Source organism: Vulpes vulpes, chromosome 7 (assembly GCF_048418805.1).
Source record: "Vulpes vulpes isolate BD-2025 chromosome 7, VulVul3, whole genome shotgun sequence".
Lineage (NCBI taxonomy): Eukaryota > Metazoa > Chordata > Mammalia > Carnivora > Canidae > Vulpes > Vulpes vulpes.
This window is the reverse complement of record NC_132786.1, coordinates 9,133,716-9,160,452: the sequence shown is the minus strand read 5'-3', so window position 1 is coordinate 9,160,452 and position 26,737 is coordinate 9,133,716. Positions and strand designations below refer to the sequence as shown.

At 37.0% G+C, this 26,737-nt stretch overlaps 1 protein-coding gene across 2 annotated transcripts in view; it reads right to left on the bottom strand.

The window, feature by feature from the left end:
* KDM7A (lysine demethylase 7A) overlaps positions 1 to 26,737 on the bottom strand; it is a 78,380-nt gene that overhangs the window by 27,472 nt on the left and 24,171 nt on the right. For both annotated transcript variants that reach the window (XM_072762891.1, XM_072762890.1), the window contains exons 2-7: positions 16,817 to 16,902; positions 10,484 to 10,601; positions 7,564 to 7,724; positions 5,213 to 5,354; positions 4,717 to 4,903; positions 3,368 to 3,530 (exon numbers count right to left, since the gene is read on the bottom strand). In XM_072762891.1, the coding sequence (XP_072618992.1) occupies positions 3,368 to 3,530; positions 4,717 to 4,903; positions 5,213 to 5,354; positions 7,564 to 7,724; positions 10,484 to 10,601; positions 16,817 to 16,902 (857 nt within the window). The remainder of the gene's footprint in view (positions 1 to 3,367; positions 3,531 to 4,716; positions 4,904 to 5,212; positions 5,355 to 7,563; positions 7,725 to 10,483; positions 10,602 to 16,816; positions 16,903 to 26,737) is intronic.

Below are 26,737 nucleotides of genomic sequence, written 5' to 3'. Positions count from 1 at the left end.
CAAACCAATCAGACAAAATCATGGTACAGAATAGGGGATGGGTTTTGTGGTGGTTGTTGTTTTAGTTTTTTAGTTTAAAAACACAATCCAACTTTACATGGAAGATGTTACTCTGAGAGGAGTCAACCGTGCTAAGAATGAGGTGAGCACATTTCCACTAAATAAACATGGGACTGGCTGAGCACTTCACTTCTTTAGAGTCATCCTAAAATGAGCAGTGCCCTTAGGCATTAAGTAGAGGAGTAAGAGTGAAACTCAACTGGAGAGCTGGCTCTAAGAAGAAGGTAGATCACCCACGTTTCACCATGGAGGCTTATGGGTCCTAAGATATGAACGTTGGCAATTAAAATGATGTCTTATTTTCCCGTAAATATGTTTTCAAAGTAAGAAACATTTCCAGGAGATGATGCCTAACTTTTGTAAGAAATATCCATAGACTGAACATAAGGCCTTCATATAAATATGAACACATACGTTTGCATGTAAAAATTAGCTATTAAAATAGATGCCATTTTCTATTTTTCATTTTTTGATCTCTCATTGTGCTGTGACACAACAGGAAAAAAAATTCCTTTAAAGACTGACTTTCAAGTGGTGCCCTTTGAGCCCAAGCTCAAAGGCACAGAGCTTTGAGCTTCATTCTCAAATCACAAATGAGAAACTTTTGTCAGCTACAAGTCCTACAGATCAGTGGTTTTCAACTGAGGCAGCACTGCCTGTAAAGGACATTTTGGAAAGTTTGGAGGACTTTTTTTGATTGTCTCAATGATCAGGAGGCATTAGTGTCATTTCATGAGCGAGAGCCAAGGATGCAATGAGCAGGCCATTCTACATAATAAAAAACAGTTGTGCTTTACTCAGGACTCTGCTGGGCATTGACATAACTACAAAATCTGTCATTAATGGTCTAAATCTAGAAACTCTAAGCCCATTATATATGAAAATAAAGTATTTTTTGCACAGTTTTGGCAGAATTTTCCAGGAATACAACTAACTCTGTAAATTGAAGGAAACTACAGTTTGTTTGGAAATTTATCAGTTGCTACCCTGGGAAAAAGCAACAGTCCCTATAGGATAGGAGTGGTTCTCTAATTGTGGTCCCCAGACCAGCAGCATCAGCCATCAATTGGAAACCTTTAAAAATGCAATTATCAGCCCCACTCAGGTCAACTGAATCAGAACTGCTAGGGATGTGGCCCAGCAATCTTTGTTTCAATAAACCCTCCATGTGATTCTAATGTTCCATGACATTTACACCAATGCTACAGAATTTGAGTTGCCAATCATACACCTGTATGAGCAGGCATATTTTGCGAAAATATTTTATTATAAATTGCTTTTTAATTTCTTCCTTTTATTCTAGTTAGATCATTACATCAATTTCAGGGGGAAATAAATGGTATAGGTTATACCATGAATGAATTTGAATTCAAGATTTTGAAGAGGGCATAACAAAATATTTATTACAAAATCCTATTCCTAGGAAGAGGATTTAAGGGAGGAACTGAGCCCACTCACAATAAAATATTGATACTTATCTAGATTTATAAATTCTGGTGGTTTGGGGCACTTATTCAATACATGTTTATCATTAAATACACCAGAGGCAAGGCAAGAAAGCAAGGCCTGTGGCAACAGATCCCTATGAACTCTACAGCCATTAAGAGGTCACCTGAATCAGAAAAACATAATTCCCAAAACCACTGGCTGGGAGAGTCCACACTCCACATTCAGTCACATCTCAAAGTGACACGTCTGATACCTATACTTGAGGCTATAGCTAAGGCTGGTGGTATTCAGTCCCTTCCCAGGGTCCCTCAAAATATCCCCATTGCCTCCAATGTCCCTGGACAGCAGCCCAGATTCTTAGAGCAGACTTGACCTTTGAGAGCAATGTAGAGCCAACTAGCTAAAATTGAAAGCATGTCACCAAATTTTAAATTTTTGTGCAAAGGGCATTACAAAGAACATATAAAGAAAGTGAAAAGATAAGCCACGGAATAGGAAAGTTACTTGCCAATCATATATGTGGCTAGATCTAGATCATATATCCAAAATACAGAATATATCAACTTAACAATAAAAAGACAAATAACCCAACTTAACAATGGGCAAAAGATTTGAATAGACACTTCTCCAAAGATATACAAATAGCCCATAAGCACAAGAAAAAAGTTCAGCATCATTACTCATGAAGGAAATGCAAATTAAAACCACAGTAAGATACCATTACTTCACATCTGTTAGAACAGTTAAAATAATAAAAGATGCAGGCAGCCCCGGTGGCTCAGCAGTTTAGCACCGCCTTCAGCCCAGGGCCTGATCCTGGAGACCTGGGATCGAGTCCCACGTCAGGCCCCATGCATGGGGCCTGCTTCTCCTTCTGCCTGTGTCTCTGCCTCTCTCTCTCTCTCTCTCTCTCTCTCTCTCTCTCTCTCTCTGTGTGTGTCTCTCATGAATAAATAACAAAATCTTTAAAATAATAATAATAAAGATAATTACAGTGCTAGTAAAAATGTGGAGAAACTGGAACGTGTGTACATTGCTGGTAGGAACGTAAAGTGGTGCAACCATTTGAAAAACAGTTTAGCAGCTCCTCAAAAACTTAACATCATAAACTCTATGACCCCACAATTCCATTACTAGCGAGGTATATAATCAAGAGAAATGGAAACAATGTCACCACACAAAAACTTCTACACAAATGTTCAAAGCATCACTATTCATAATAGCCTCAAAGTAGATATAACCGAATGTCCATCAATGATGAATGCATACACAAAATGTGGTCTATCCATAGAGGGATATCACTTGGCCATGAAAAGTGGAAGCACTGATACATGGTACGTGGATAAGCCCAGAAAACATTAAGCTAACTAAAAGAAGCGGGATACAAAAGGCCATGTACTCCACACATTACACATGAAATGTCCAGAACAGGCAAGTCCCTAGAGACAGAAAGAACATTAAGTGGCTGCCAGGGGCTCAGAGGAGGGGGAATGGGGAATGCCTATTAATTGGTAGAGTTTGCTTTTTGAGGTGATGAAATGTTCTGGAAGTGGTATGTGTACACAACTTTGTTCAACAAAAACCACTGACTTGTACACTTTGAAAGGATAAATATTATGGTATATGAGTTTTATCTGAATAAAAATTACAATGAAGGCAAATTACATAAAACACAATTCCAAAACAGGTCCTAATTGTAAGAGAAGCCCTCTATAGGACAAAGCAGTGAAAAGTCCAAGATCAGAATTCTTTTTCAAAGCTATTTCCAAACATGTTAAAGCCAGAGAATCTAATAAAAAGCTGGCTCCATATGACTGAGTGTCAACTATGGGGAGACAGTATGGGATCAAAGCCTTACCTGTAGGAACAAATAAGGTATGTCCCTGTTTTACCACACATTTGTAGCATTTATCCACCTTATCTCCAAAGAACACCTCACTCTGGGTCACAGATGAACTCCAAGACTCATAGAGTGCCAAGTTTTCATCTGTTGGCTTTATCAAATAGAAAATCTTCTCACCCTAGAAGGAAGTAATCACACTATTTTTGAAAAAAAAAAAAAAAGCCATTCTTAGGATGGCCTATGCTGATGCAATTTTCCAATACAAGGATCTAAGTTAAATTAGGTAAATATCAAGATTTTTTAGGCTCAAGAGGACACCTTTCACAAACCTGATATTCAATAGCTATTGCCTTAGTAAGGATCTTTAAAAAGCTAAAGCTCCCCCTCCAAAATACACCCAGGGTCAATAAAGTAGTGTTGGAGAAACAGTTACAAGAGAGGAGGGTAAAGAATCACAAGCATCTTACTGATCTCATTTTCAAGGTATGGAAGTAAATACATGTTAATATATCAGGTCAGAGAGTCATCTCTGCAAACTTTGCCCTTGCCTCTAAGATCTATGACTATTTTTTTAAAGACTTGTAAATAAACTTCCTTTAATCAACTAACTCCTTGCCTTCTCATAGAGAAGAGGAACAGGAGCTCAGGACACAGCATCGAATACAGTCCAGAGCACTACTGACACATAGGCACTGCATACAGATGAAGATCTTGTTCTAGGCCAGCACTGTCCAATAGAACACTGTGTGACGATGGAGATGTTTTACATCTGCACTATACAATACACTGGTCATAAGTCACATGTCACTACTGAGCACTTGAAATACGGCTAGTGCAAATAAGGAATTGAATTTTAAATTATATTTAATTATAATTATTTAAATTTAGTCACAGGTGGCCAGTGGGCTACTATGCTGAATAGTATGATTCTAGATAAAGCAAGTTGCCAAGAAGAATTAGTATTTTCATGGGCATGCCTGACTTATGCAACTAGCTGTCCTGGCCTACCCTTAAGGTCAGAGGCAAATATTACTGTAATTTTGCTGTAATCAAATATTTGATTCAGGGATTAACTGACAATTGACTAAGGCAAAGAGGAAATGAAGGGACAAAAGGCCAAGAGACCAATTTAAAAGATGGGGACAAAAAAGGAATCTAAATATAAACTAAAAAATCATAGTGGCCCCTCCATTACCTGAGGGGGAAAAAAAGCATAATATTTACAATGATAGATCCTACTTAAAAAGTACAAAGACTTCCTTCTTTATAAATGTCACTTACAGCAAATGGATTCATTCCTGGAAAAAATGTCCAGGACTAAAAGTTTCTGTCAATAAGAGAACAAAGAAATACCCCAATCTTACCCAGAGGACATGGTACCAAACTGAAGTTCCACCAAAGTCAATGTGGAAATCTGTGTAGCTGTCTTGAACTCCCATTAAGCAATATTTCTGAACAAATGGCTTAGGAAAAACTGAATCATCTGGCCAATAATTTTCCACCCAGGAAAGTTTTCTGGCTATATCAGGGACCTCCACCAATTCAGACATCCTTTAAAAAAACAAACACACATATACGCACATACCCACATCATGCAAATTAAAAGTTCTTAAAATTTCATCTCCCATCTCAACCCAAACCAAGAGATTAAATGAAACTATGTTAACATTACTTCAAAGTTTAAAATTCATCATATTTCTAAATATTCTCTGTGCGTGCCAAAGCAAAATGTACAACATTGCTATTTACTGGACCACTTTAGAAGTCATAATTCGGTTTCTTACTAAAATAAATTTATCATTTAACTCTACATTTAGCTAACACTGAGAAGACTAAACCAAAATGTCCAGAACTACTCACTTTGTATCTGAAAATTCAAGGCTGATCACATTTAACACTTTTGGTCTGTTAGGATTCATGAAGTATTTAACATAATTGTGAAGTGTCATTTTGCTGTCTGCCTGCCTTGCCACATCAATGACATCTATCACTTTGTCACCACCTGCAGAGAAAAATTATAGTCTTATTATTGGGCTTAAGGGTTACACCAATAGATGCCCTAAACAAAAATGTTTTAAAGACCATATTTACTTAAAGCCAACCATAAAACTACATAGCTAGACAAAGATTCCACCTGTATCCTTCTTTCTAAGTCCAAATGAAATTGTTGAAAAAGGGGGAAAAAAAAAAAAGAAAAAGAAAAAGGGAGCTGCTTTTGAGGGAAAGAACAAAGCAATTAAGACAGTTACTAATTAACATTGAATGTGAAAACTTAAATGTTTACAAAGTTTTCTACACACTGATTTCTTGTGTGCAGCTCACAGTGATAAAAATGCATTATACTGGTATATGGGAACTGTGCCGCATGCTCTGAGTTTCCATATCCTCATGCATAAAATGAGGGGAGTGACTTCTTCCTTTCACTTATATAATATCTAAGATTCTATCATTTAGAAAAACCAGTCGGTATCCCTGGGTGGCTCAGCGGTTTGGCCCAGGGCGTGATCCTGGAGTCCCGGGATCGAGTCCCGCATCGGGCTCCCTTCATGGAGCCTGTTTCTCCCTCTGCCTGTGTCTCTGCCTCTCTCTCTGTGTGTCTCTCATGAATAAATAAAACTTAAAAAAAAAAAAAAAAGAAAGAAAAACCAGTCAGTCGCTGTGGAATTAGTGAACAAGGTAACCACAACAGATAATTTCTGCTTGACAAGTGGTGTCTTCTCTTCTAATATTCTGCTTGAAGAAAAAAATCAGTGGTTAGGAAGCAAAACTCAGATCATATTAATGCATGTGAAATGGTTTTTCCTATAAAACCATGAGGTGGGGCATCCCGGGTGGCTCAGCGGTTTAGCACTGCCTTTGGCCCAGGGCATGATCCTGGAAACTCAGGATCGAGTCCCACATCGGGCTCCCTGCATGGAGCCTTGCTTTCTCCTTCTTCCTCTCTCTGTCTCTCATGAATAAATAAATAAAATCTTAAAAAATAAATAAATAAAAATAAATAAATAAAACCATGAGGTGTTGCTTGCCCATCACTGTACTGTCACCCCAGGACAAAGCATAACCAGTTTTGCCATGTCCTACAGGGCAAATGGAATTCAAAATATGGCAATACTTAATCAATCTGAAAGAGAAATCAAATAAATGCCATTTTCTTACTTCAGTGTAACTTTATATCAAAATACTGCCTGGTAGACTTTATTTTATACTTAAGAGGCAAAACAGTTCTGTTAACCTAAGCAATTTACAGTGCTAAAAAGTAAACTAGTCGTCTGAATATTTCTTCCTATACTTCTATTACACTAGCCACTTATTTTATAGTACTACTTACGCAAACAGGCTCAGGTTAATCCTCAACCTCATCCCCTAGTTTATCAAATAATCCAAAATTAGCTGAATGTGAAGTCATGACCCTGAACTGGGTTTCCTCACTGAAAGAGTTATCCATGAAAACTGTCGCCCAATGGCTCAATAAAGGGACAAGTTCTCAGACATTTCATACTCAGGAGATAATACATTGCAGTCAATGTACAGCTCAGAGCCAAGGTCTATTTGAGATCTAATCCTCAAAAACCCTCTATCTACAGCTGACAAGGAACGAGATCTACATATAGTCAGTTTTATCTAGAGAACCATGATGAGAATGAACAAAATGACTAGAAATGTTAGGAAGATTGCAACAGATACATGGTTTCCAGCCTTGTTTTTATGGCTTTCTGGGCCTCAAGATCACACACTGAGTCCAGATACCATGAAGGGGCAGTATCATCAAGTCAAGAATTTGGAAACAGGCTTGAAATTGGCCTCCTCTTTTTCCTAGCCTTTCTCTAGGCACCAGAGGTCAATGGTGCAGGATCCAGAGATTCTGCTTCTGAATGCTGCAGAGTCCTAGAACCAGTCCAATTTCCCGGTGGCTCCTTCCTGGGATCTACAGTTACGCTGAGGTGTAACTGTTGCTCCTAAGCAAGCACCAGAAAATGTGTTGACAGCAAAAAAAGTGGCATAGATCAACTGTTTCATTCTGGTTTTCTGACAACGTTAGGTTTGCTCAGAGAAATAAATAGTTTTTGACATAGGTGATACTGCATTTCACTTTTCCTGACCCAAAAAACTGAACTAAATTAACATCTCTTCACTCAATTTCTAATGGTATTAGAACAATACTACTACTTTTACTGCATTTTCCCAAGTACTTAAAGGAATCAAGTGCGTACCTACATAGCGTTCCACATCCATGACAGAAAAAGTAGGTGGAGGAAGCCTGAGTCCTAGATCATCTAATTTGGGGACCATAATAGGAACTTCAAATCCATGTTTCTCCAGGTATCTTTGTGTCAGCTGGCTGCCATGCATCTTTACAATTATTTCATCGGCACTAAGGAAAACATAAGAGTAAAATGTTGTATCTTTGTTTTTAAGTTTACTTAAAAAAAAAAACAGTCTGGTAATGGGTTAATTCATATACTATACTCTTGTCTGTATTACCAGTTCTTAATCTATCGTATCTGATTCTCCTTTCTAGAACAAATGTTTTATCAAGTCCTTTTTACTATCCTAAAGTAAGTCATAGATAATTACTTCAATACATATAACTGGAAAAATATATATGTATTATATTAAATACCTTCACCAAAACAGAAAAAATTACTGTATAATAAAATATATTTTTGATATGTAAATGTATATTTGATATGTAGGTAAACTCCCTAGAAGAGATAATGTAATAATAGCATGATTACAACTTGTAATGAGTGACTGAATTTAAGAGAAGTGACTAGATCAGAAACCTCTGAACACAAGCTGTATAAGAAATCAGAAGAGCAAAAGGTGGGGGAGGGGAGGACATATTAGAATAAAAATTAGTGTCAGGATAAGTAAAACATCAGATTCTATCCAGCGATAAAATTCTACACAAATATTTGTTAGACATTTCAAAGTCTCATGGACATAGAACAATCAATTCACTGGTGTCCTGCACAATGGAGGATGACTAGTTCCCATGGTCCCTTATCCACTGAGACAAATGTCCAAAATGAACTCCTGATTTATCTGTTACAGCCAGCATTTCATAAGTTTCAGTAAGTGATCACCTTAAGCCACTATAAAGGGATGCTGAAATCCAGCTGTCTGCTCTGATGAGTAACAGGTCATAAGCATCATACTCAAGTGTGGTTTGTCCCTTTCCTTCTACTCTAACCATAAATCAAAGATCTCTCTACACAGGGATGTTCTAGATTTTACCTCCCAATTGCTCGCAGAATGCAGCTATTATACATTCAAGTAAGTACAACATTTGCTTTATAGATGAAAACACAACAGTTTCCATTTAGACAATCAGACCTTGACTGTCTTTTAACGTCACATGCAGCCCAGGTGTCAAGCAGAAGACAGGAGGTACTAGTTCTCTGAATCAGTGGACTCTGATCTGTCCACCTTCTCAACAAGAAAAGGTCAGTTTGAGGCTCCCCAAAATGATACACTCTCTGGATAGTGTTGCATTTGGAGGATTTAGATCTCCTTCATCTGACTCAGTTCTGGACTGCCTTTCATTTCCCCAAAAACTGGGGAATTTGGGGAACTGGTAGCCGCTTTTGGCTCTCTGCATGGAGCCTGTTTCTCCCTCGGCCTGTGTCTCTGCCTTTCTCTCTCTCTCATGAATAAATAATTTTTTTAAAAAATCTTTAAAAAAAAAAGCTCACACTAAGTTGTAAATGGGGAGGTGGGTGAGATAAGCTATTCACTTTATTTTATATACTTCTGTGTTAATCACATCAAGTATGTGTAATTTACTTAATTACTGTCACTCTATATAAGGTTTTAAATGTTATGAAGGTTTATGGAGCTAAATAAAATCAAACCAAAGACCCTTAATTAATGGTAATTACAGTTAAGACATTTGTGACCATCTCTATAGCCTGCTCTCATTTGTGATGACTTTGGCAGAGAAGTCACAAGCATCACTAGGCCAGGATTGTTAACACTGTTCTTTTGGGTCACAAGCCTATTTGAAAAAAATAAAAAATAAAAGCTATATGGCTTCTCTTCCTGAAAAATGCATATTTCACATATTGACACTAAACTATTTATACAGTTTTAAGAAACTCACAAGCCTCTCTGAAGACAGTCCCTAGACCCAGGCTGAAAACCCTGGCCCTCAGCTCCAAACCAATCAAGGAAAACAAACATTCCTCCAACCACTTTAAAACTCATAAAAGAGAGTATTTGAGACAAGGGCCTTTAATATCACAAAAGTTATGTGGAAACCACTGTGGAAAGCTCAGCAGACCTGAGTGAGCCAACACTAGGTGCCTATCAATTATATGTTTCTGTTTAAGGATTAAGGCCTTGGGAGAGGGAAGAGAACAGGAATACTAAAGACTGTGAAGAAATAAGCAAGGGTTTTATAGTTACAGGATCTGAAATAACTCCATAATAGGCTGCATGTGATGTTGTGATTTAAATTTAAATTGTGCTTCCCCTCTTTAACAAGCCTGGATATGATCTTGTGTAAAAGGCTATTAAGCATTATCACTTTAAATAGATGTCAGGCAGTGAGCAGGAAATGATCTAAATTAGCATGATTAAATGCAGTGTCATACTTTTGACTCTCTTTGAGCCACAGATAAGTCAAACACATTCCATTATTTTTTAGAAATCAAAAAGCCCAGTCCTGCTGCCACCAGAGAGAATGAGCAATGGTGATGGGTACCTCTACTGGACCTAGGGTAGAAAGAGAGATAGGAACATAACATAAGGGAAAAAAAAGTTGGAAAATCAGAATAAATGAGGAAAAAGGTTCAAAGAAGAGCAGCAGCTGCCCATCACGAGGAACCCAGCACTGGGAACAACCACCTTAGATTAGTGTGTTTCAAATTTTCTGGACAGAGAGCAACAGTTAGTGCATTTTTACAAGGTGACCCCGTACACATATGTAACAGAATAGTTCCATGAAGCTGTGCTTTTTTTACTCCTACTGCTCATAATGCGTCAATATGTTCTATTTCATTTTTTAAAAAAATAGTAAAAAGCTGATAATAATGGGTTGCAACCTGAAGTTTGAAAACACTGCTTTAGATAATGCCACTTTATTAGTTAACATTCTCCATTTTCTTTGGTCAGAACAAGATTCCATACCTTGGGAAGACTCGAGAACGTAATTCCTTAACAAAAGTCCTAGTTCCGGCTTGCACTGGTTTGGAGCCATCATCAATCTCTGTGTAGTCATGCCTATGCCAGTTCCTCCTCTTTTTCACTGGGTTTTTAGAAGATAAAAAAAAAAGAAAACAGTTGTGATAAGTGGTAATACCATATACTTTCTAAAAGGTATATTCTATTATGATTAAAAATAACAACTGTACGTACAATCAAAACACTCCCTTTTGAATGCATCTCCAGGATGAAGAGGTAAATTTTACTTTGTGTAATGCCACAATTATAGGCAATTAACTGGGGGTTTAAAAAAATCTACTCTTGTATGTTAACTAACTAGAATTTAAATAAAAATTTGAAAAGAAAAAAACACATGAAAAATTTTTTAAAAATTAAAAATCTACTTTTTTTATTTCCAAAAAATTTTAAATCAACAAATTCAATTAGCAGATGGAGCCTATTATAATAGTCACACTTACACATACTATAAAATAACACAACTATTTTATTTACTTATTTTTTAGGCACAACTATTTTAAATCATGATTTTCACTAAACCATTAAGTCATAACATGATTTTTATGGATCATCCACGTCATCCTCTCGAGATAGGGTCTTTGATCCTACATCAGAAATCTATTTTAACAGCACAGTTCCCTTCTTTTTTTATGTCAAGATCTATTCCCAAAATAAGCATGCTTTCATTGCCACAAAAGAAGAGCTGGTGGCTGCATCACAATTAAAGGAAGACAAGAGGAATGAAATAACTTTATGATTAGCTCTAATGCCCAGATACGATTCTACACCTCTGGGCAGCTACAATCTTGAAGAGTCCTATGGCAGTCAAAATCAGGAGACTTGGATTTGACTCCTAGGTTCAGCCATAACTTCCTCTGCAACCTTGGGCCAAGTCATGTGAATGGGTCCAGTTTCCTCAAATGAAAATGAAGGGAGGAGTGCTGGGTTTCAAACCATGCTGAGGAACCCTTAAGACAGGGGAAGATGTGGAAGAGGCCAAAAAATGAACTCTGGATCTCCTTCTGCTTTCGACCAGGGCAGCACCACCTACAGCTCTTTTGTGTGCTACCAATAAAACGTCAGTTTTATATCTTTTTTTTAAGTTTGAAAATCACTGTTAAGCCTAAAACCTTCATGATTCTGGGAAATGTACTGAAGTCTACAACTAGCTTAGAGAACCCATCAAAAAACTAAAATGGATAGATACTTAAAAAGACAGTGAGACGAAAAAAAGAAAAAAAAAAAAGACAGTGAGACAGCTACAAAGACTGTGTAGTAAAGCAAATAATGTAAAATGTTAATAGTAGAGTCTAGGTGGTGAGTATGGAGGTATTCCCTGCAAAATTCAACTCTTCCTCTATGTCTGAACATTTCCATAATAAAACATGGGGCAGGGCAACTCTATGAGTCTAAGTTATTTCAAACCATCACTCTAAAAGATCATAATAATAAAATAATACTGGATCCTCAAATGGATAAGGAGAAGTCACACTAAATAACCAAAAGGGGAAGAAATTGGGCTTATTCATTTCTAAAAGTTTAAAACAAGATTCTCAAGTAATTCATGGCAGTCAAACCCTCAATATGGAAAAGCGTAAATCCCATTTTTTTAAAGTCTCATGAGAAAACCTGAGAATCATAAAGCAACCTTCCTAGAAAATACCATTAAGGCATCCTTTGTGTGTTATTTTTTCTCATTTAAAATTACTTTTAAAATTCAAGGGTGTTTCATTACAGGCTTCTGTTCTACATATATATAGATACATCACCCCATTTTATTTTCAACTGGGATCATGATGTTCATCTGCTTACCTTTCTTATTCTATCATGAGCCTTTTCTCCTTATTAAATATTCAAAAGCAATTTAAAAGCAGCCTAGAATTTTAAGATGTAGATATAGATGCATCACTTTATAAATCCTTTTCCTGATTCTTATGCACTTAGCTCATTCTGAATCTTTCTTCAAACAAAGTTGAGATTAATATTCATATACATAAATCTGTTTCCCTCATTAATTCCTCAGGATAAATTCCTAGAAATGCTAGAAGAAAGACTCCAGTATTTTTAAGATACTTGCTACACATTTCAAAACTGCCTCCAAAAAAGTGGTAGGTAACTCACACTCTTACCAGTATATATAAGCAGCCTATTTCAAAGCCCTGGGTCAACAGTCATTTAAAAAAGGGAGGTGGAGGCATCGGGGTGGCTTAGTCAATTGACCATCTGACTCTTGATTTCAGCTCAGGTCATGATCTAGGGGTCTTGAGATCAAGCTCTGCATCAGGCTCCCCACTTGGCAGGGAAGTCTGCCTGTCTCCCTCTTCCTCTGCAACCCCCTAACTTGCACATGCTCTTTCTCTCAATTCCTTTTTTTTTTTTAAGATTTTATTTATTTATTCATGAGAGACACAGAGAGAGAGAGAGAGAAGCAGAGACACAGGCAGAGGGAGAAGCAGGCTCCATGCAAGAAGCCCGACGTGGGACTCGATCCCGGGTCTCCAGGATCACACCCTGGGCTAAGGCGACGCTAAACCGCTGAGCCACTGGGACTGCCCTCAAATAATTCTTTAAACATTTAAATTTAAATTTAAATTTAAAAAAAGAAAAAGGATAAGCTACCCACTTGATAAGTAAACTACAGTATTACATTGTTTTGATTTTCATTTTGGCAGAATAGACTAGAATTAGAATAGACTTGGGATTGGACAGTTATGGGCTCAAACTCCAGGTCTGCCAAATAACTTTATCAAAGAGCTAGTTAGATAATTTTTCTCACCTAAGCATATTACAAATATGGAAGGAAATAACATAGGTCAAGTACTTCTTAGCATAGGGTCTGGGGTATCCAATAAGCTGCCAATTACTTCTCTTTCCTTTTAAATGAGATTTGCACAATATTAACAGAAGGCTACAACTGTCCTGATAGGCCAACATGCTTAACACGTAAAATCAGCCACTTTAAGAAGCTGATTGAATTTCTTAAAGGAAGAAATATTCTAGTAATCGTCCTAGGGAGAGAAAATTTGAATTTAGAGTCCATGTGCCTGAGGAGCCCTGAGATATGTAAGTACGGGGCTTTTTTGATACTTGTCCTTCAAAAGAGTTCTTAACTCCCATAGAAGGGTCAAATCTAAATTCACCATATTACACTAACTAGTATCTCCAATAAGGATTCTCAGGGATCCTGAGAGAACAGGAAGCCCTGGTGGCAAGCAAGAGAGGCTTCAGAGCAGAGGGAAAGGGGACAAAAGGGATAACCCAAGTTGAAAGTGGAGGGTGAAGGGCAGGAAAGGTGAACCTTAGAGCAAGATAAAACAAATTACTGGATCTTGGGTATGTTCCCCGTGGGTATTTAGCGTTGGACTTTTGCCCAGATGATAACCAATGCCTGATCTTATGTTATTCAAGCATGAGAGGTATATGAAGGGTCACACAATAATTAAGCTTCTCTCTGAAGGATTGTTATTCAAAGTGCAGGTTGTGATCCATTATGGATTATGAAATCAATTCAGTGAGTGTGACAAGCTTTTTAAAAAATTAAATCCTAGAGGAAAAATAGAAAACAGAATACATCACATAATATAGCGTTTTAAACACAACACTGTTCCGTCTCATACCAACCCACTTAATATTTCATAGAAATTAAATTCAAATCATTTCATTTGGGGATTATATACTTAAGTTCTAAACTAAGACTGTTATAAATTTTATTTCTGTTTCCTTTCTTGAGATAACAACCCAGGATTATTTATTTCCTCCAAGAATTACACTTGGTCAATAATTATTCCAAGTTATATAATACCATATACTTCGCTGCTACACAAAATAAGAGCTTCTAAAAACATTTATGACAATAAACTAGTAAATTACACTAACAATTCTACCAATCTTCTAACCTCAAATTTTATACTGTGTAACTAATAAAATGGATAACTGCATTTTATTATGAAATTAAATATTTTAATGTATTCTTTTTTTAAAAGATTTTATTTACTTATTTATGAAAGACACAGGGACAGAGGCAGAGACATAGGCAGAAGGAGAAGCAGGCTCCCTGTGGGGAGCCCAATGCAGGATCATGTCCTGAGCCAAAGGCAGACACTTACCACCTAGTCACCCCAGGCATCCTTATTTTAATGTATTCTTATACCTTGAATTTCTAAATCTCTTACAAAGAAACTAGATAAAGGGATCCCTGGGTGGCGCAAAGGTTTGGCGCCTGCCTTTGGCTCAGGGCGCGATCCTGGAGACCTGGGATCGAATCCCATGTCGGGCTCCCGATGCATGGGGCCTGCTTCTCCCTCTGCCTGTGTCTCTGCCTCTCTCTCTCTCTCTCTGTGTGACTATCATAAATAAATAAAAATTAAAAAAAAAAAAAAGAAACTAGATAAATTGCTAATATTCCTAACAGATGAACAGTCAGTTGCTAGTAAGTCTCTTTTACAGAATTACTTGCCCACAACCTCAGATAAAAATTTTTATTTAAAAAAAAAAAAAAGTCCTAGGGAAATGTCTCAGTGGCCCAATAAAGTTAAGCATCTGACTCTTAATCTCAGGGTTGTGAGTTCAGGCCCCACATTGGGCTCCACACTGGGCATGGAGCCTGCTTGAGATTCTCTCTCTTCCTCACAAAAAAAAAAAAGCTTAAAAAAATAATAATAAAACAAAAGAGGTTGTATAGGTCACTTCCATCTCACCCCTAAAAATTTTTTTAAATAAAATAAAGTAAAAAAGATTGTATGGGTCACCTATATCATAGCACCCAAATATGTATCAAAGTATGTTCAGGAAAAGGTTCTTTCAGTTGTAAAATGAGTAAGTCTATAGTTTTTCCCTTTATTTTTATAAACACAAAAATACTAGTTTGCAGTCTAAATTTTTTAAGAAATTTTATTTATTTATTTGAGAGAGAGAATACACAAGCAGGGGGGAGGGGCAGAGGGAGAGGAGGGAGAGGGTGAAGCAGGCTCCCCCGCTGAGCAGGCAGCCTAATGCGGGGCTCGATCCCAGGACCCTAACATCCTGACCTGAGCCGAGGGCAGACACTTAACCGAAGGAGTCACCCCGGCACGTGCAGTCTGAATTTTTTTAAAAAGAAAGTTATAACTTCCTTCAAAGCTTTTTAAATGTTATCTCTACTTTCTATCTGCGCAATTAACATTCCAATCTATTCTTCTGAAGCATCTGTAAAAGGCTAAGGATAAATACCATTTGATGTGTGATACTGGTACACCCCAGAGAGTATGTGAACATTCTGGCCTGTACCCTGCCTCTCAGGCAGAAGAGGGCAGGCAGGCACTTGGTCTGGCCTCTGCTTCCTCAGAATGGGACTGGGACAGGGTGCAGTTTCAGGTTGAGGCAGGACTCCAGGCCATACTCAAACTGATAACCAAATTCAGAAAACAGAAGTAACATTCCAGCATACTGATGCCTGAATTTCCTAAAAACATAATGCATGTGTGTGCATTAAAGTCTTATCCTATACACTGTCCCAAATACTACTGGAAAGGTTTTTTTAATTTATAAAGAGAAAAAAACATTCGAAATCAGTTTCCAGAATCAGAAAACTTCACTTTTCCACATTTCTCAGGTTGAAAACTTTGAATATACGTCCTTAAGTTTAGGGGCTTTGCACTGGCAATTAAGAATGGTAGTATTCTTGGGGCACCTGGGTGGCTCAGTGGGTTGAGCGTCTAACTCTTGATTTCAGCTCAGGTTGTGATCTCGGGGTCCTATGGGATCAAGCCCCCTGTGGGGCTCCATGCTCAGTGGGGAGTCTGCTTAAGATTCTCTTCTCCTCGGGATCCCTGGGTGGCGCAGCGGTTTGGCACCTGCCTTTGGCCCAGGGCGCGATCCTGGAGACCCGGGATCGAATCCCACATCGGGCTCCCGGTGCATGGAGCCTGCTTCTCCCTCCGCCTGTGTCTCTGCCTCTCTCTCTCTCTGTGACTATCATAAATAAATAAAAAATTAAAAAAAAAAAAAAAGATTCTCTTCTCCTCCCTCTCCTTCTGCCCCTCCTTGCCATTCAAGCATACTCATTTTCTCTCACACTCTCTCTCTAAAATAAATATATCTTTAAAGGGAAAAAAGAATGATAGTATTTTTTTCATTTGATCTTCTTGACTTATTAAATGTTATTCAATAATTCAGACAGAAATTGTATTCTCAGTATCTTCAGAAAAATATTCCCTATAGTTCTTGGTGGGTATAACATAACTAGTCAAAGTATTATTAAAATATTATCATGTACATATTAAATTCTAAACTTCAGTTTTTATTTAAGTTTCTAGTACTTACTCAAGGAGGAACCATGTAGAACTGCACAGTTGGGACAGTGGTAAAGGTCAATGTCAACAGCATGATGTTCTTCTACACCAACACAGCTAAGATAAAGAAAAACAGAGTTAATAAGTAAATAAGTTGAAAATCTTTACTTAACTATAATAGATGGTTAAAATTTAGCTGGGAAGTGTACAACAACCTCACCAACAAATTTTGTAGATTACAGAAACATATGCAAAAATAAGTTTTATTGTCTTCCCTGTACACTTGCTGAATAATTAGGGGGGATAATATGCCCAAGTACATGGGAGATGATTCACTATTATCAACAGTAGAAACATCAGAAGTAATGTAATTACTAAGCCATAGGAAACTCAACCAAAGTGTAAATGCCACCTAGTGTGGACTCAATGTTTGTATTCCTCCCAAATTCACATGTTGAAGCTGTAACCCCCTCAGTGTGGCTATTTTTAGAGATAGGGCCTCTGATGAAGTAATTGGGATTAATTGAGGTCATAAGGGTGAGGTCCTGATGCAATGGGTTTAGCGTCCTTATAAGAATAGACACCAGGGGTGCCTGGGTGGTGCAACTGGGTAAGCATCCAACTCTTGGTTTTGGCTCAGTTCACGATCTCAGTGTCGTGATCTTGGGAGTCATGAGAGCAAGCCCCAAGAAGAGTCCCACATCAAGACTCCAGACAACCCCCATGTTAGACTCCATACTCAGTGTGGAGTCTGAGATTTTCTCTGCCCACCTCACTCATGCTCCCTCTCTCACAAGTAAATAATAAAATAAATCTTTTTTTTAAAAAAAAGAAGAAATAACAGAGAGTTCTCATAGCTCTCATGATCTCATTCTCTCCATTTCCTTTCTCCTCCCTCTCACCCCTATCCTAACATTCTATCAGCCTAGCATTCAGTATTTAGTTAAAATAGGTTTCAAGAAGAAGAGAGAAGTATTTGTAGTCAACCAAAAACTGAGAGTTCACCTCCAGCCAACCCACAGTAAAAGACATGTAAAGGACATACTTCTGGCAAAAGGAAGATGATCACAGAGAGGTCTGGATGCAAGAAAAAAGTGAAAAGCTTAAAAAGTAATAATAAGGGCAGCCCCGGTGGCTCAGTGGTTTAGCGCCGCCTGCAGCTCAGAGCGTGATCCTGGAGACCCTGAATCGAGTCCCACATCAGGCTCTCTGTATGATGCCTGCTTCTCCCTCTGCCTGTGTCTCTGCCTCTCTCTCTGTCTCTATGAATAAATAAATAAAATCTTAAAAAAAAAACTATTAAAAAAAGTAATAATAAATATATGGGCAAATTTACCCATGAATATTCCCTACATAAAATAACGTCATGTGAGATTTTAAAATACATAAAGAACTAAAACACATGATACCAGCGCATCTGAATCAGGAGAGAACAAATGGAGTTATAAAGTCGTAAGGCACTTATCCTGGAAGGAGAGGAAAGGTGATGATTAACATTGGACTTCTGTAATAAGAATGCCTATTAGAATCTCTCAGGAGACAACTGAAAGAAAGGAAATAGAAAGTATAACTTCCATACCAGTACCAGCATGGGGACAAAGAATTTATTTTAAAAATCAATTCAAAAAAAGGAGGAGAGAAAAAGAAATGGAGAGACTAAAATAAGGTGAAGTTATAAATTTAAATACATTAAGTACTGTTAATTATATGTAAATTGGTTAACCTACTCCAGTTAAAAGACACAGGTTACCTGGCTGGATGTAAACACTACAATTCACTGGTTGTAAAAGATACACGTACAACAAGAATACAGAAAGGCTGAAGTAATAGGATGAGCAAATAGCAATTTAAAAAGTACAGCTATATTAAGATTAAGCAACATAAAATCTAAATTAAAAATAGGACATACATATATTCAGTCTAAAAATTTCAATTTCCCAGGAGGCTATAACAGGAACGATTATAGTGGGAGATTTTGAGAACTCTTTCAGTAACTGATAGAATAAGCAAGTAAAACAAAAATGTATGAAATATGTAAGATTTGAACTTTAGGATTAAATAACATGGCCTAGGAACACCTAGGTGGCTCAGTCAAGTTGAGCATCTGACTCTTGATTTCAGCTCAGGTCATAATCTCAGGATCATAGAATACAGCCCTGAGTTGGGCTCCAGCCCAGCACTGGGCTCCACATGCAAGGAGGGGCCTGCTTGAAGATTTTCTCTCTCTCTCTGCCCCTCCCCCCAACTCACATGCATGTGAAAGTCTGAAATCAGAAATTCTCTAGCCACAGTTCAATTAAGCCAGAAATTAATGACAAAAAATGAAATGGAAAATCTTCATATATTTAGAAACTAAGGAATAAACTGCTAACGAACCCATGAGTCAACAGATAAATTATAATGAAATGCTGAAAATTATCTTGAAATGAGAATAAAAATACTACATAACAGCATTTGTGGGATGTAGAACTTATAAACAGAAATGCACAGCTTTAAATGCATGTATTAGGAAAAAAAAGGCTGAAATAAACTCAGAAGCATCTACCTGAAGTTATAAAAAGAATAGCAAAATAAACCTTAAAAACATAGGAGGAATAAAAAAGCAGAACTGATGAGATAGAAAACAAATTATACAATAGAGCACCAAAACCAAAAATTCTTTGAAAACACAAAGTTGGCAAACCTCTCTAGTGAGTCTAAGAAAGAGGTAAGACATGAATAACCAATAGTGAGAATGAAAAGAGGTGCAGAACTATAAATTCTATAGACATTAAAGGTAAAAGAACCTTTGTTCATTATGAAATGAACCATTTTATGCTAAGAGATTAGGAAATATAGATAAGATAGGCAAACTTGAATCACAAAGAAACAGAATATTTGAATACTCCTGTAACAGTTACTTTGTCATTTTAAAAACTGTTCCCCCAACACACACAAATATCCCAGTCTCAGATGGCCTCACAGGTAAGTTCTATCAAATACCCGAGAAGTAATTCCGATACTATATAAAACTTACACCAGAGAATAGGACAAAAAGACTTACTCCCTAACTCATTTGAGGATAGCACAGCCTGATACTAAAACTTGGGATGATACAAGCAAGGAAAATTACAAACCACTTTCATTTATGAGCAAAGATGCAAAGAGCAAGTTTGGTCTACCTCAGGAATGCAAGGTGGTTTTAACTCTAAAAATCTTAATCAGTGAGGGATGCCTGGGTAGCTCAGGGGCTGAGGTCTGCCTTTGGCTCAGGGCATGATCCTGGAGTCACAGGATCGAGTCCCACATTCGGTCTCCGCAGGGAGCCTGATTCTACCTCTGCCTGTGTCTCTCTGTCTGCCTCTGTCTCTCTCTGTATCTCTCATGAATAATTAAATCTTTTTTTAAAAATTTATACATCTGTATGAAAAAAAATGAAATTAGGCACCTAATTCACAACAATAAAATTTACTGCAAAGTAGATTAAAAACCTAAATACACGTGAAAGGCAAACTATAAAGGTTGTAATAAGATAATATGAAAATAGGGGTGCCTAGGTGGCTCAGTCGGTTGAGCATCTGACTCTTGATCTCTGCTCAGGTCTTGATCTCACGGTTGTGAGTTCAAGCCCAGAACTGGACCCTGTGCCAGGCATGGAGCCTACTTTAAAAAAGAAAAAAAATATATAATATGAAAATATCTTTATGACTTTGTGCTGGTAAAGGGCTATCTTAATCAAAACATAAATGCCATGTCCATAAGAGGGGAAAAAAAAACCTCAGCTAATTTCAGTCATACCAGAATAACTTCTGTTCATTAAACTATAAGGAAAGAAAGGATAAACCAGAATGGAAGAAGATGATTCAGTACAGATTACCACCAAAGGAATTATATCTAGACTATAATAAATTCTTACAAATAATAAGGGAAAAAAAGAACCCAATAGAAAAAATGGCCGAAAGACATGAAGAGGCACATTATAAAAGGAAACCCAAGTGGGTAATATACACATGATAAGGTGTGTGACCTCTTTAACAACTGGGGGAAATACAAATTAAAACTGCAATAAAATACCACAATATGCCCACCAGATTGGCTAGTACTAAAAAGTCTGATGACACCAAATGTTGAAGATGATGTGGAAGAGTGGAAACTTGTATACTGCTGGCTGGAGTAATCTAGTACAGTCATTTTGGAAAATAAATTTGCAACAAAACTAAAGAACTGTATTCTATGATCAGGCAATTTCTCTTTAGATAAATATATCTTAGCGAAACTCATGCACATGTGCACCAGGATATCTACCTAAACAGGAATGGTTATAGAATTATTAGTTCCCAACAGTAAAGGGAATGAATCACAGTATACTCTCACAATTATAGTATATACAGATACAAAAATGAAAGAACTAAAGCCCCATGCGATATGAGTAATATGAGTAAATTCTTTTTTTAAAAAAAGATTTTATTTATTAATAAGAGACATACAAAAAGAGAGGCAGAGACACAGGCAGAGAGAGATGCAGATTTCCCACAAGGAGCTCAATGCGGGGCTTGAACCCAGAGCCGGGATCACGTCCTGAGCCAAAGACAGACACTCAATCGCTGAGCCACCCAGGTGTCCCTGAACAAATTCTGTAAATGAGTGATAGGTGTGATAAAGGAAAAAAAGAGAGAGGGAGAGAATATATACAGTGTATTCTATTCATAAAGTTCAAAATTAGGAAAAGCTGAACCACAGTGCTTAGGGATTAAACTATAAAGGAGAGCAAGAAAGAGACAGATCATAATAGTAGGATCAAGGTTTCCTCAAGGGAGCTGCAATCTGGAAAGGTGTGTCTTGGCATCCCGGGTGGTTGTTATATGTTTGGTAATTATTCATTAAACGGAAGATTTATGTTTCAAACACTTTTTTGTGTTATTCTGTAAATTAAAATGCTTTTAAGGGGATCCCTGGGTGGCGCAGCGGTTTGGCGCCTGCCTTTGGCCCAGGGCGCGATCCTGGAGACTCGGGATCGAATCCCACATCGGGCTCCCGGTGCATGGAGCCTGCTTCTCCCTCTGCCTGTGTCTCTGCCTCTCTCTCTCTCTCACTGTGTGCCTATCATAAATAAATAAAAATAAAAATTTAAAAAAAAATAAAAATAAAAAAAAAAATAAAATGCTTTTAAGGATAAATTTCTATCCTACCTATTTTTACAACCATGTAAAAAAATTAAGCAAACAAAATCCTTAAAATGTAGCAATCTAACAACTATAACAAAATATAAAAAAAAAAAATCTTAGAGATATCCAGATATCCCAAAACAAGCCTACTTTCGTGTGTGAACTCCATCCAATACATCTGCTACCATAAGGTCTTTCAGAAGCTGAGTAGAGCTCACTGCAACTAAGTCAAAAATGTCAAAACCAGTTGTCAAAAATAACATGACACTACCATTCAAATATTCAATTAGTGAAATCAAGTAAATGCAATTCACTTTTGAGTAGAACCGAAACTTGCTTTATTTGTCCAATTTAAATGTATTTCATTTATTTCCATAGAAAGCAAAAGGTGAATATGCTGTTTAAAAACCTAAAAGTTTATTTTTTAACTGAAAGACTATCAATTTCCAAATCAATAAAATAAACCCTATGTAAAAGCACATTTACATAACATGTCCTAGGCCCACAGTTTCTTAAGCCCAAAAGGGTGTCTACAATCCAAAGAAAAGGTTAAAAATTATTGGGCAGAGGATCCAAACTTCCAAATTTCAAAACTTATATACAAACTACAGTAATCAAGACTGTGTGGTGCTAGCATAAGAAGAGACATATAGGATGCAACAGAATTGAGAACCCAGAAATAAACCCCCATGTTTAGCATCAATTGATTTTTGACAATGCCGAGACTATTCAATTGGTAAAGAACAGTCTTTTCAACAAATATCCTCAGGCATATAGACATACAAAAGACTGCATCTGGACCTCCACCATACACATATACAAAAATTAACTCAAATGGATCATATATCTAAATATAAAAACTAAAACTATAAAACTCTTAAAATAAAGCAGAGAAGTAAATCTTCATGGCCTTAAATTGGTATCCAACCACAAAAACACAGGAACAAAGGGGAAAAATTGATAAATTGGACATCACACTATAGCCTGGAAGTTTTTGTTTTCTCAGCTTAGTCTGCTGTGAGAAAATCAGCTGAGTATAGAAAGTGTGAGAAAAGAAAGGTGTGAGGTGTGAGGAGCTAGGAAAAAAAGTATAAACTCATTGATCTGAAGAATAAAAGAACAAGAAACACCGAAATATTGCCAGGCAAGGTTGACAGTCCAACTGTAGTCTGTGATCAGAAATTCCAAATGAAATCACTTCTGCACAGTTGTGTGGTATTTTTTTCAGCAATGCTCAACACAGGCCCAAGGGAAGAGGCTGGGTCTGTCCGGAATTGGGGTTTTGTAGACAAAGACTAGAAAGAGAGTTGAGGATATTTACAAGGAAGTTAATTTAATGATGGTCCCAGCAATCCAAGCTGCTGGATGAAGGGGCATGAAGACAGAGGAAGGTAAAAGGTAAATAAATGTTGGGGGAGGTCTCAAGGTGTTCCTATCACGGACTCAGCTGGAGGCCTTAAGCCAGTGATCTGTAAGGGGATTATGCTCAAATAGTGGAATGTGCAGAATATGAAATATCCAATGTAATATATTCCTTAACAGTGATAAGTTGTAAGTGTAATAAAAGCAGGCTAAGATGGAGCAAAGAAAAGGTCATGAGAAGAGTGAGATGTGTGAGAGCAATCTTTATTCAATGAGAGCTCCAAACCAAACCTCTCTTGGTTCATAAAGTGTGAGTAGTGGGGGCTGCACTTCAACCAGAACAGAAACCCAAAGCCACAGAGCCAACTGGACACTTCCAGAAACTCGGATTTGTTTCATCGTAACTTAACTATGGTCACATTCCTTACTCTTAAAAAGTGATGGCTAAATTAAGTAAGAAAGCAACGTTAGATGCGTCCTGGAAAATCTAAACCAGTATGTAACATAAACTCATCTATCAATATCTAAGATATATAAAGAAAGGTGACTTCCACAAGGCTTAGGGAAGAAAAGAGAAGATAGGAACATTCGAATTAATTCAGGACACTTTGGGCAAAACTTAGCTAATAATCCTCAAAGGTCCCTGGTTCCTCTCCCCAGCATCTACTCTTTACTCCCCCACCCCTGCAAACAATGTCCCCTCTTATACTAAAATGCCAGTGATGTCTTCAGGCTTTGACAAGTATAAACATTTTAACAGTATTTATTTTAAAATTTCTGACTTTAGGGACGCTTCAGTGGCTTCAGCAGTTGAGCACCTGCCTTCAGTCCAGGGCTTGACCCTGGAGTCCCAGGATCAAGTCCCCCATCAGGCTCCCTGCAGGGAGCCTGCTTCTCTCTCTGCCTATCTCTCTCTCTCTCTCTCTCTCTCTCTCTCTCTGAGTCTCTCATGAATAAATAAATAAAATCTTTTAAAATTAATTAATTAAAAATAATAAAATTTCTGAATTTAATAGTAAATTCAGTATACTAATTTTTTACAACAGTAAATTGATAAATTAGTAAATATTAAAAGCTTTAATCATATAAAAGATAATTTTAGAAAGTAAAATTGAACTTAAAAATTAAATGTTCCTAAGCCAAGAAGTTTATTTCAGATCTTTGAAGGGCACCAAAAGGAACTACTAAATATATTTCAGTTTCTCTCCCAGAAGGGAGAATAAATAACTTGTCCCACCCCTCACCCTACATTAAAAGAATTCTAGAATTACTATAATTCTATAGTATATTCTATATATATATAGTATATATAGTAATTCTATAGTATATTACTATAATTACTTTAACAGGTATGTTAAAAGCAAATATAGTAGGACACAAAAAATGCAAAATTCTGAAAGCAAATTTTATAAGAATCACTTTCAACCCGTTAGTCTCTCTTACTCCCTTTATTTCTCTTATAAAACTTTCCTTCATATACAAATCACCCTACTCTTTCCTAATAACAAAATGTTCAATGTTTATTAGACCAGTGCGTGTACTTTTCTGTGTTGGAGGTGGTTTTCTACAGGGGTGACAATCTGACCTTTGCTGAATAGCTTCCATCTATAGAACAGCCCCACTGCCATTTGGTGAGTGGGACAGTGACAACTTTAGCACTTTCTATTGTCTTAATCTTCTGAAATTGTTGCTTAGCTGGCTTTTTTTTTTTGGACACTTGACAAGAACAGAATTGAATTAATGACTAACCAGAATTCCGTAGGATCTGCCAAACATTCTCTTTTTTCTTCTTGGATAATGCTCCCATTTATATTCTCTACTCTTGTTGTTGGAAGAGTGGGTGGCCAAATTCTTTAAGATCTTACTGTCCTGTGGACTTCATTAGATATTCCTCTGGTTTCAAATTCTCTCCCCATTCTTCACCAAGCAATCCACACTACCTAGAGTCTTCAAAGCCCAACTCAAATTCCAAATCCTTGGTGAAACTTCACTGGATCACCCACAGAAAGTCCTTGACATTTTATTGATATACATTTCTACATATTGATATTGAGCTATTTTATATACTTTTTCCTGAACTGAGCTCAAGACTTCTCTCAGTACAAAGTACAGTGTGCCCACATCATGATCCCAGTAAATTTCTACTGATTATTAGCTGTGCAGAAAATCTATTTGAAAAGCAACACATTGTGGTAAAGCTACAAGCAACTTTTATTTTTAAAGTTCATTCAGCTTAAATTTTTTTAAGAATTTGGTACAGGAACTAAAGGCAACAAATGGTAAAAAGCCAAAGATCTTTCAACATAAGAATTAGTAGATTTCTCATCCTTCCTTGGATGATAGAAGGCTATAGTAATGAAATTTATTCATTTAAAATTTTCATTCCTTACAAAAGTTTTGCCTGGGTATCAGAAGTCCACCTTCTTACCCAAAGCATCAAACTGCTGACTGCAACCTCCAAAGCCCCACACTAACATGATCAGAAGGCAGGTGCTAAACCGCTGAGCCACCCAGGGATCCTCTGTTTTCAATTTTTTAAAAATGTTTTCAATTTTTTTATTAATTTTGATGGTTGAGTTCTCTGGAGTCAAGTCTGCCTATGTTGGAATCCAGCCTACTCTACTTAGTAGTTGCGTGAGTTTGGGCAACTTAACTGTTTTTTGTCTTATCTGTAAAGATGGAGATAATGGTATTTGTCTCCCTCAAAAAGTTAATAAAATTAACACACATAAAATGCTTAGAATGAAACAGAACATTGGTTTTGCTGATCCAGAAACCTTGCTAACCAGTATTAGCTTAATAGGCTGATGTTCCTACTGAAAGTAAAAGGATGCCAATAGGCATTTCCACTTTTAAATTACGTTTTGTGGGGTGTGTTAGCCCTATGATACTTTATTACCAAATATCAGCTAAAGTAAAAATTTATAATTTGCATATAGGAAAATCAAATTGGTAATTAATAAAATTAACTCTGTGGTTCTGAAAAAGTCCAACTTCTGTTATTTTCTTGCTGACATATAAAGCTATTTTCATAAAATTAAGTGCTTTTGAGTGTGGCATATTTCAACTTTTGTGAAGATTCTATTTTTGACACATTAAGGCTATTTATTGGTATATTATGTGCTTAACCAATTTTAATGAGGGTTTTGCGTAAAGGGCATACTCTGAACCAAATTCCTTCAGTTCATAAAATCAGAAAATTAGACAATTTTTCCACCTCAAACAGCTGGCTTATGCTTCCTGCTGTTCCAGGTTGCCCAATTTATTTCTGACCAGCTGACAGAAACATGTATGTTACCAAGGAATTGAACAAAGAACATGAGAGAAAAATAAGGAGTTGAAGAACCAACAAGTGTGCTCACTGGTACAAAATGTACCTCACCACTTAAAATTCAAACTTTCTGTTAACAAGTCTTCTAATAAAACTTGTTTCAAGGTGGTCAATT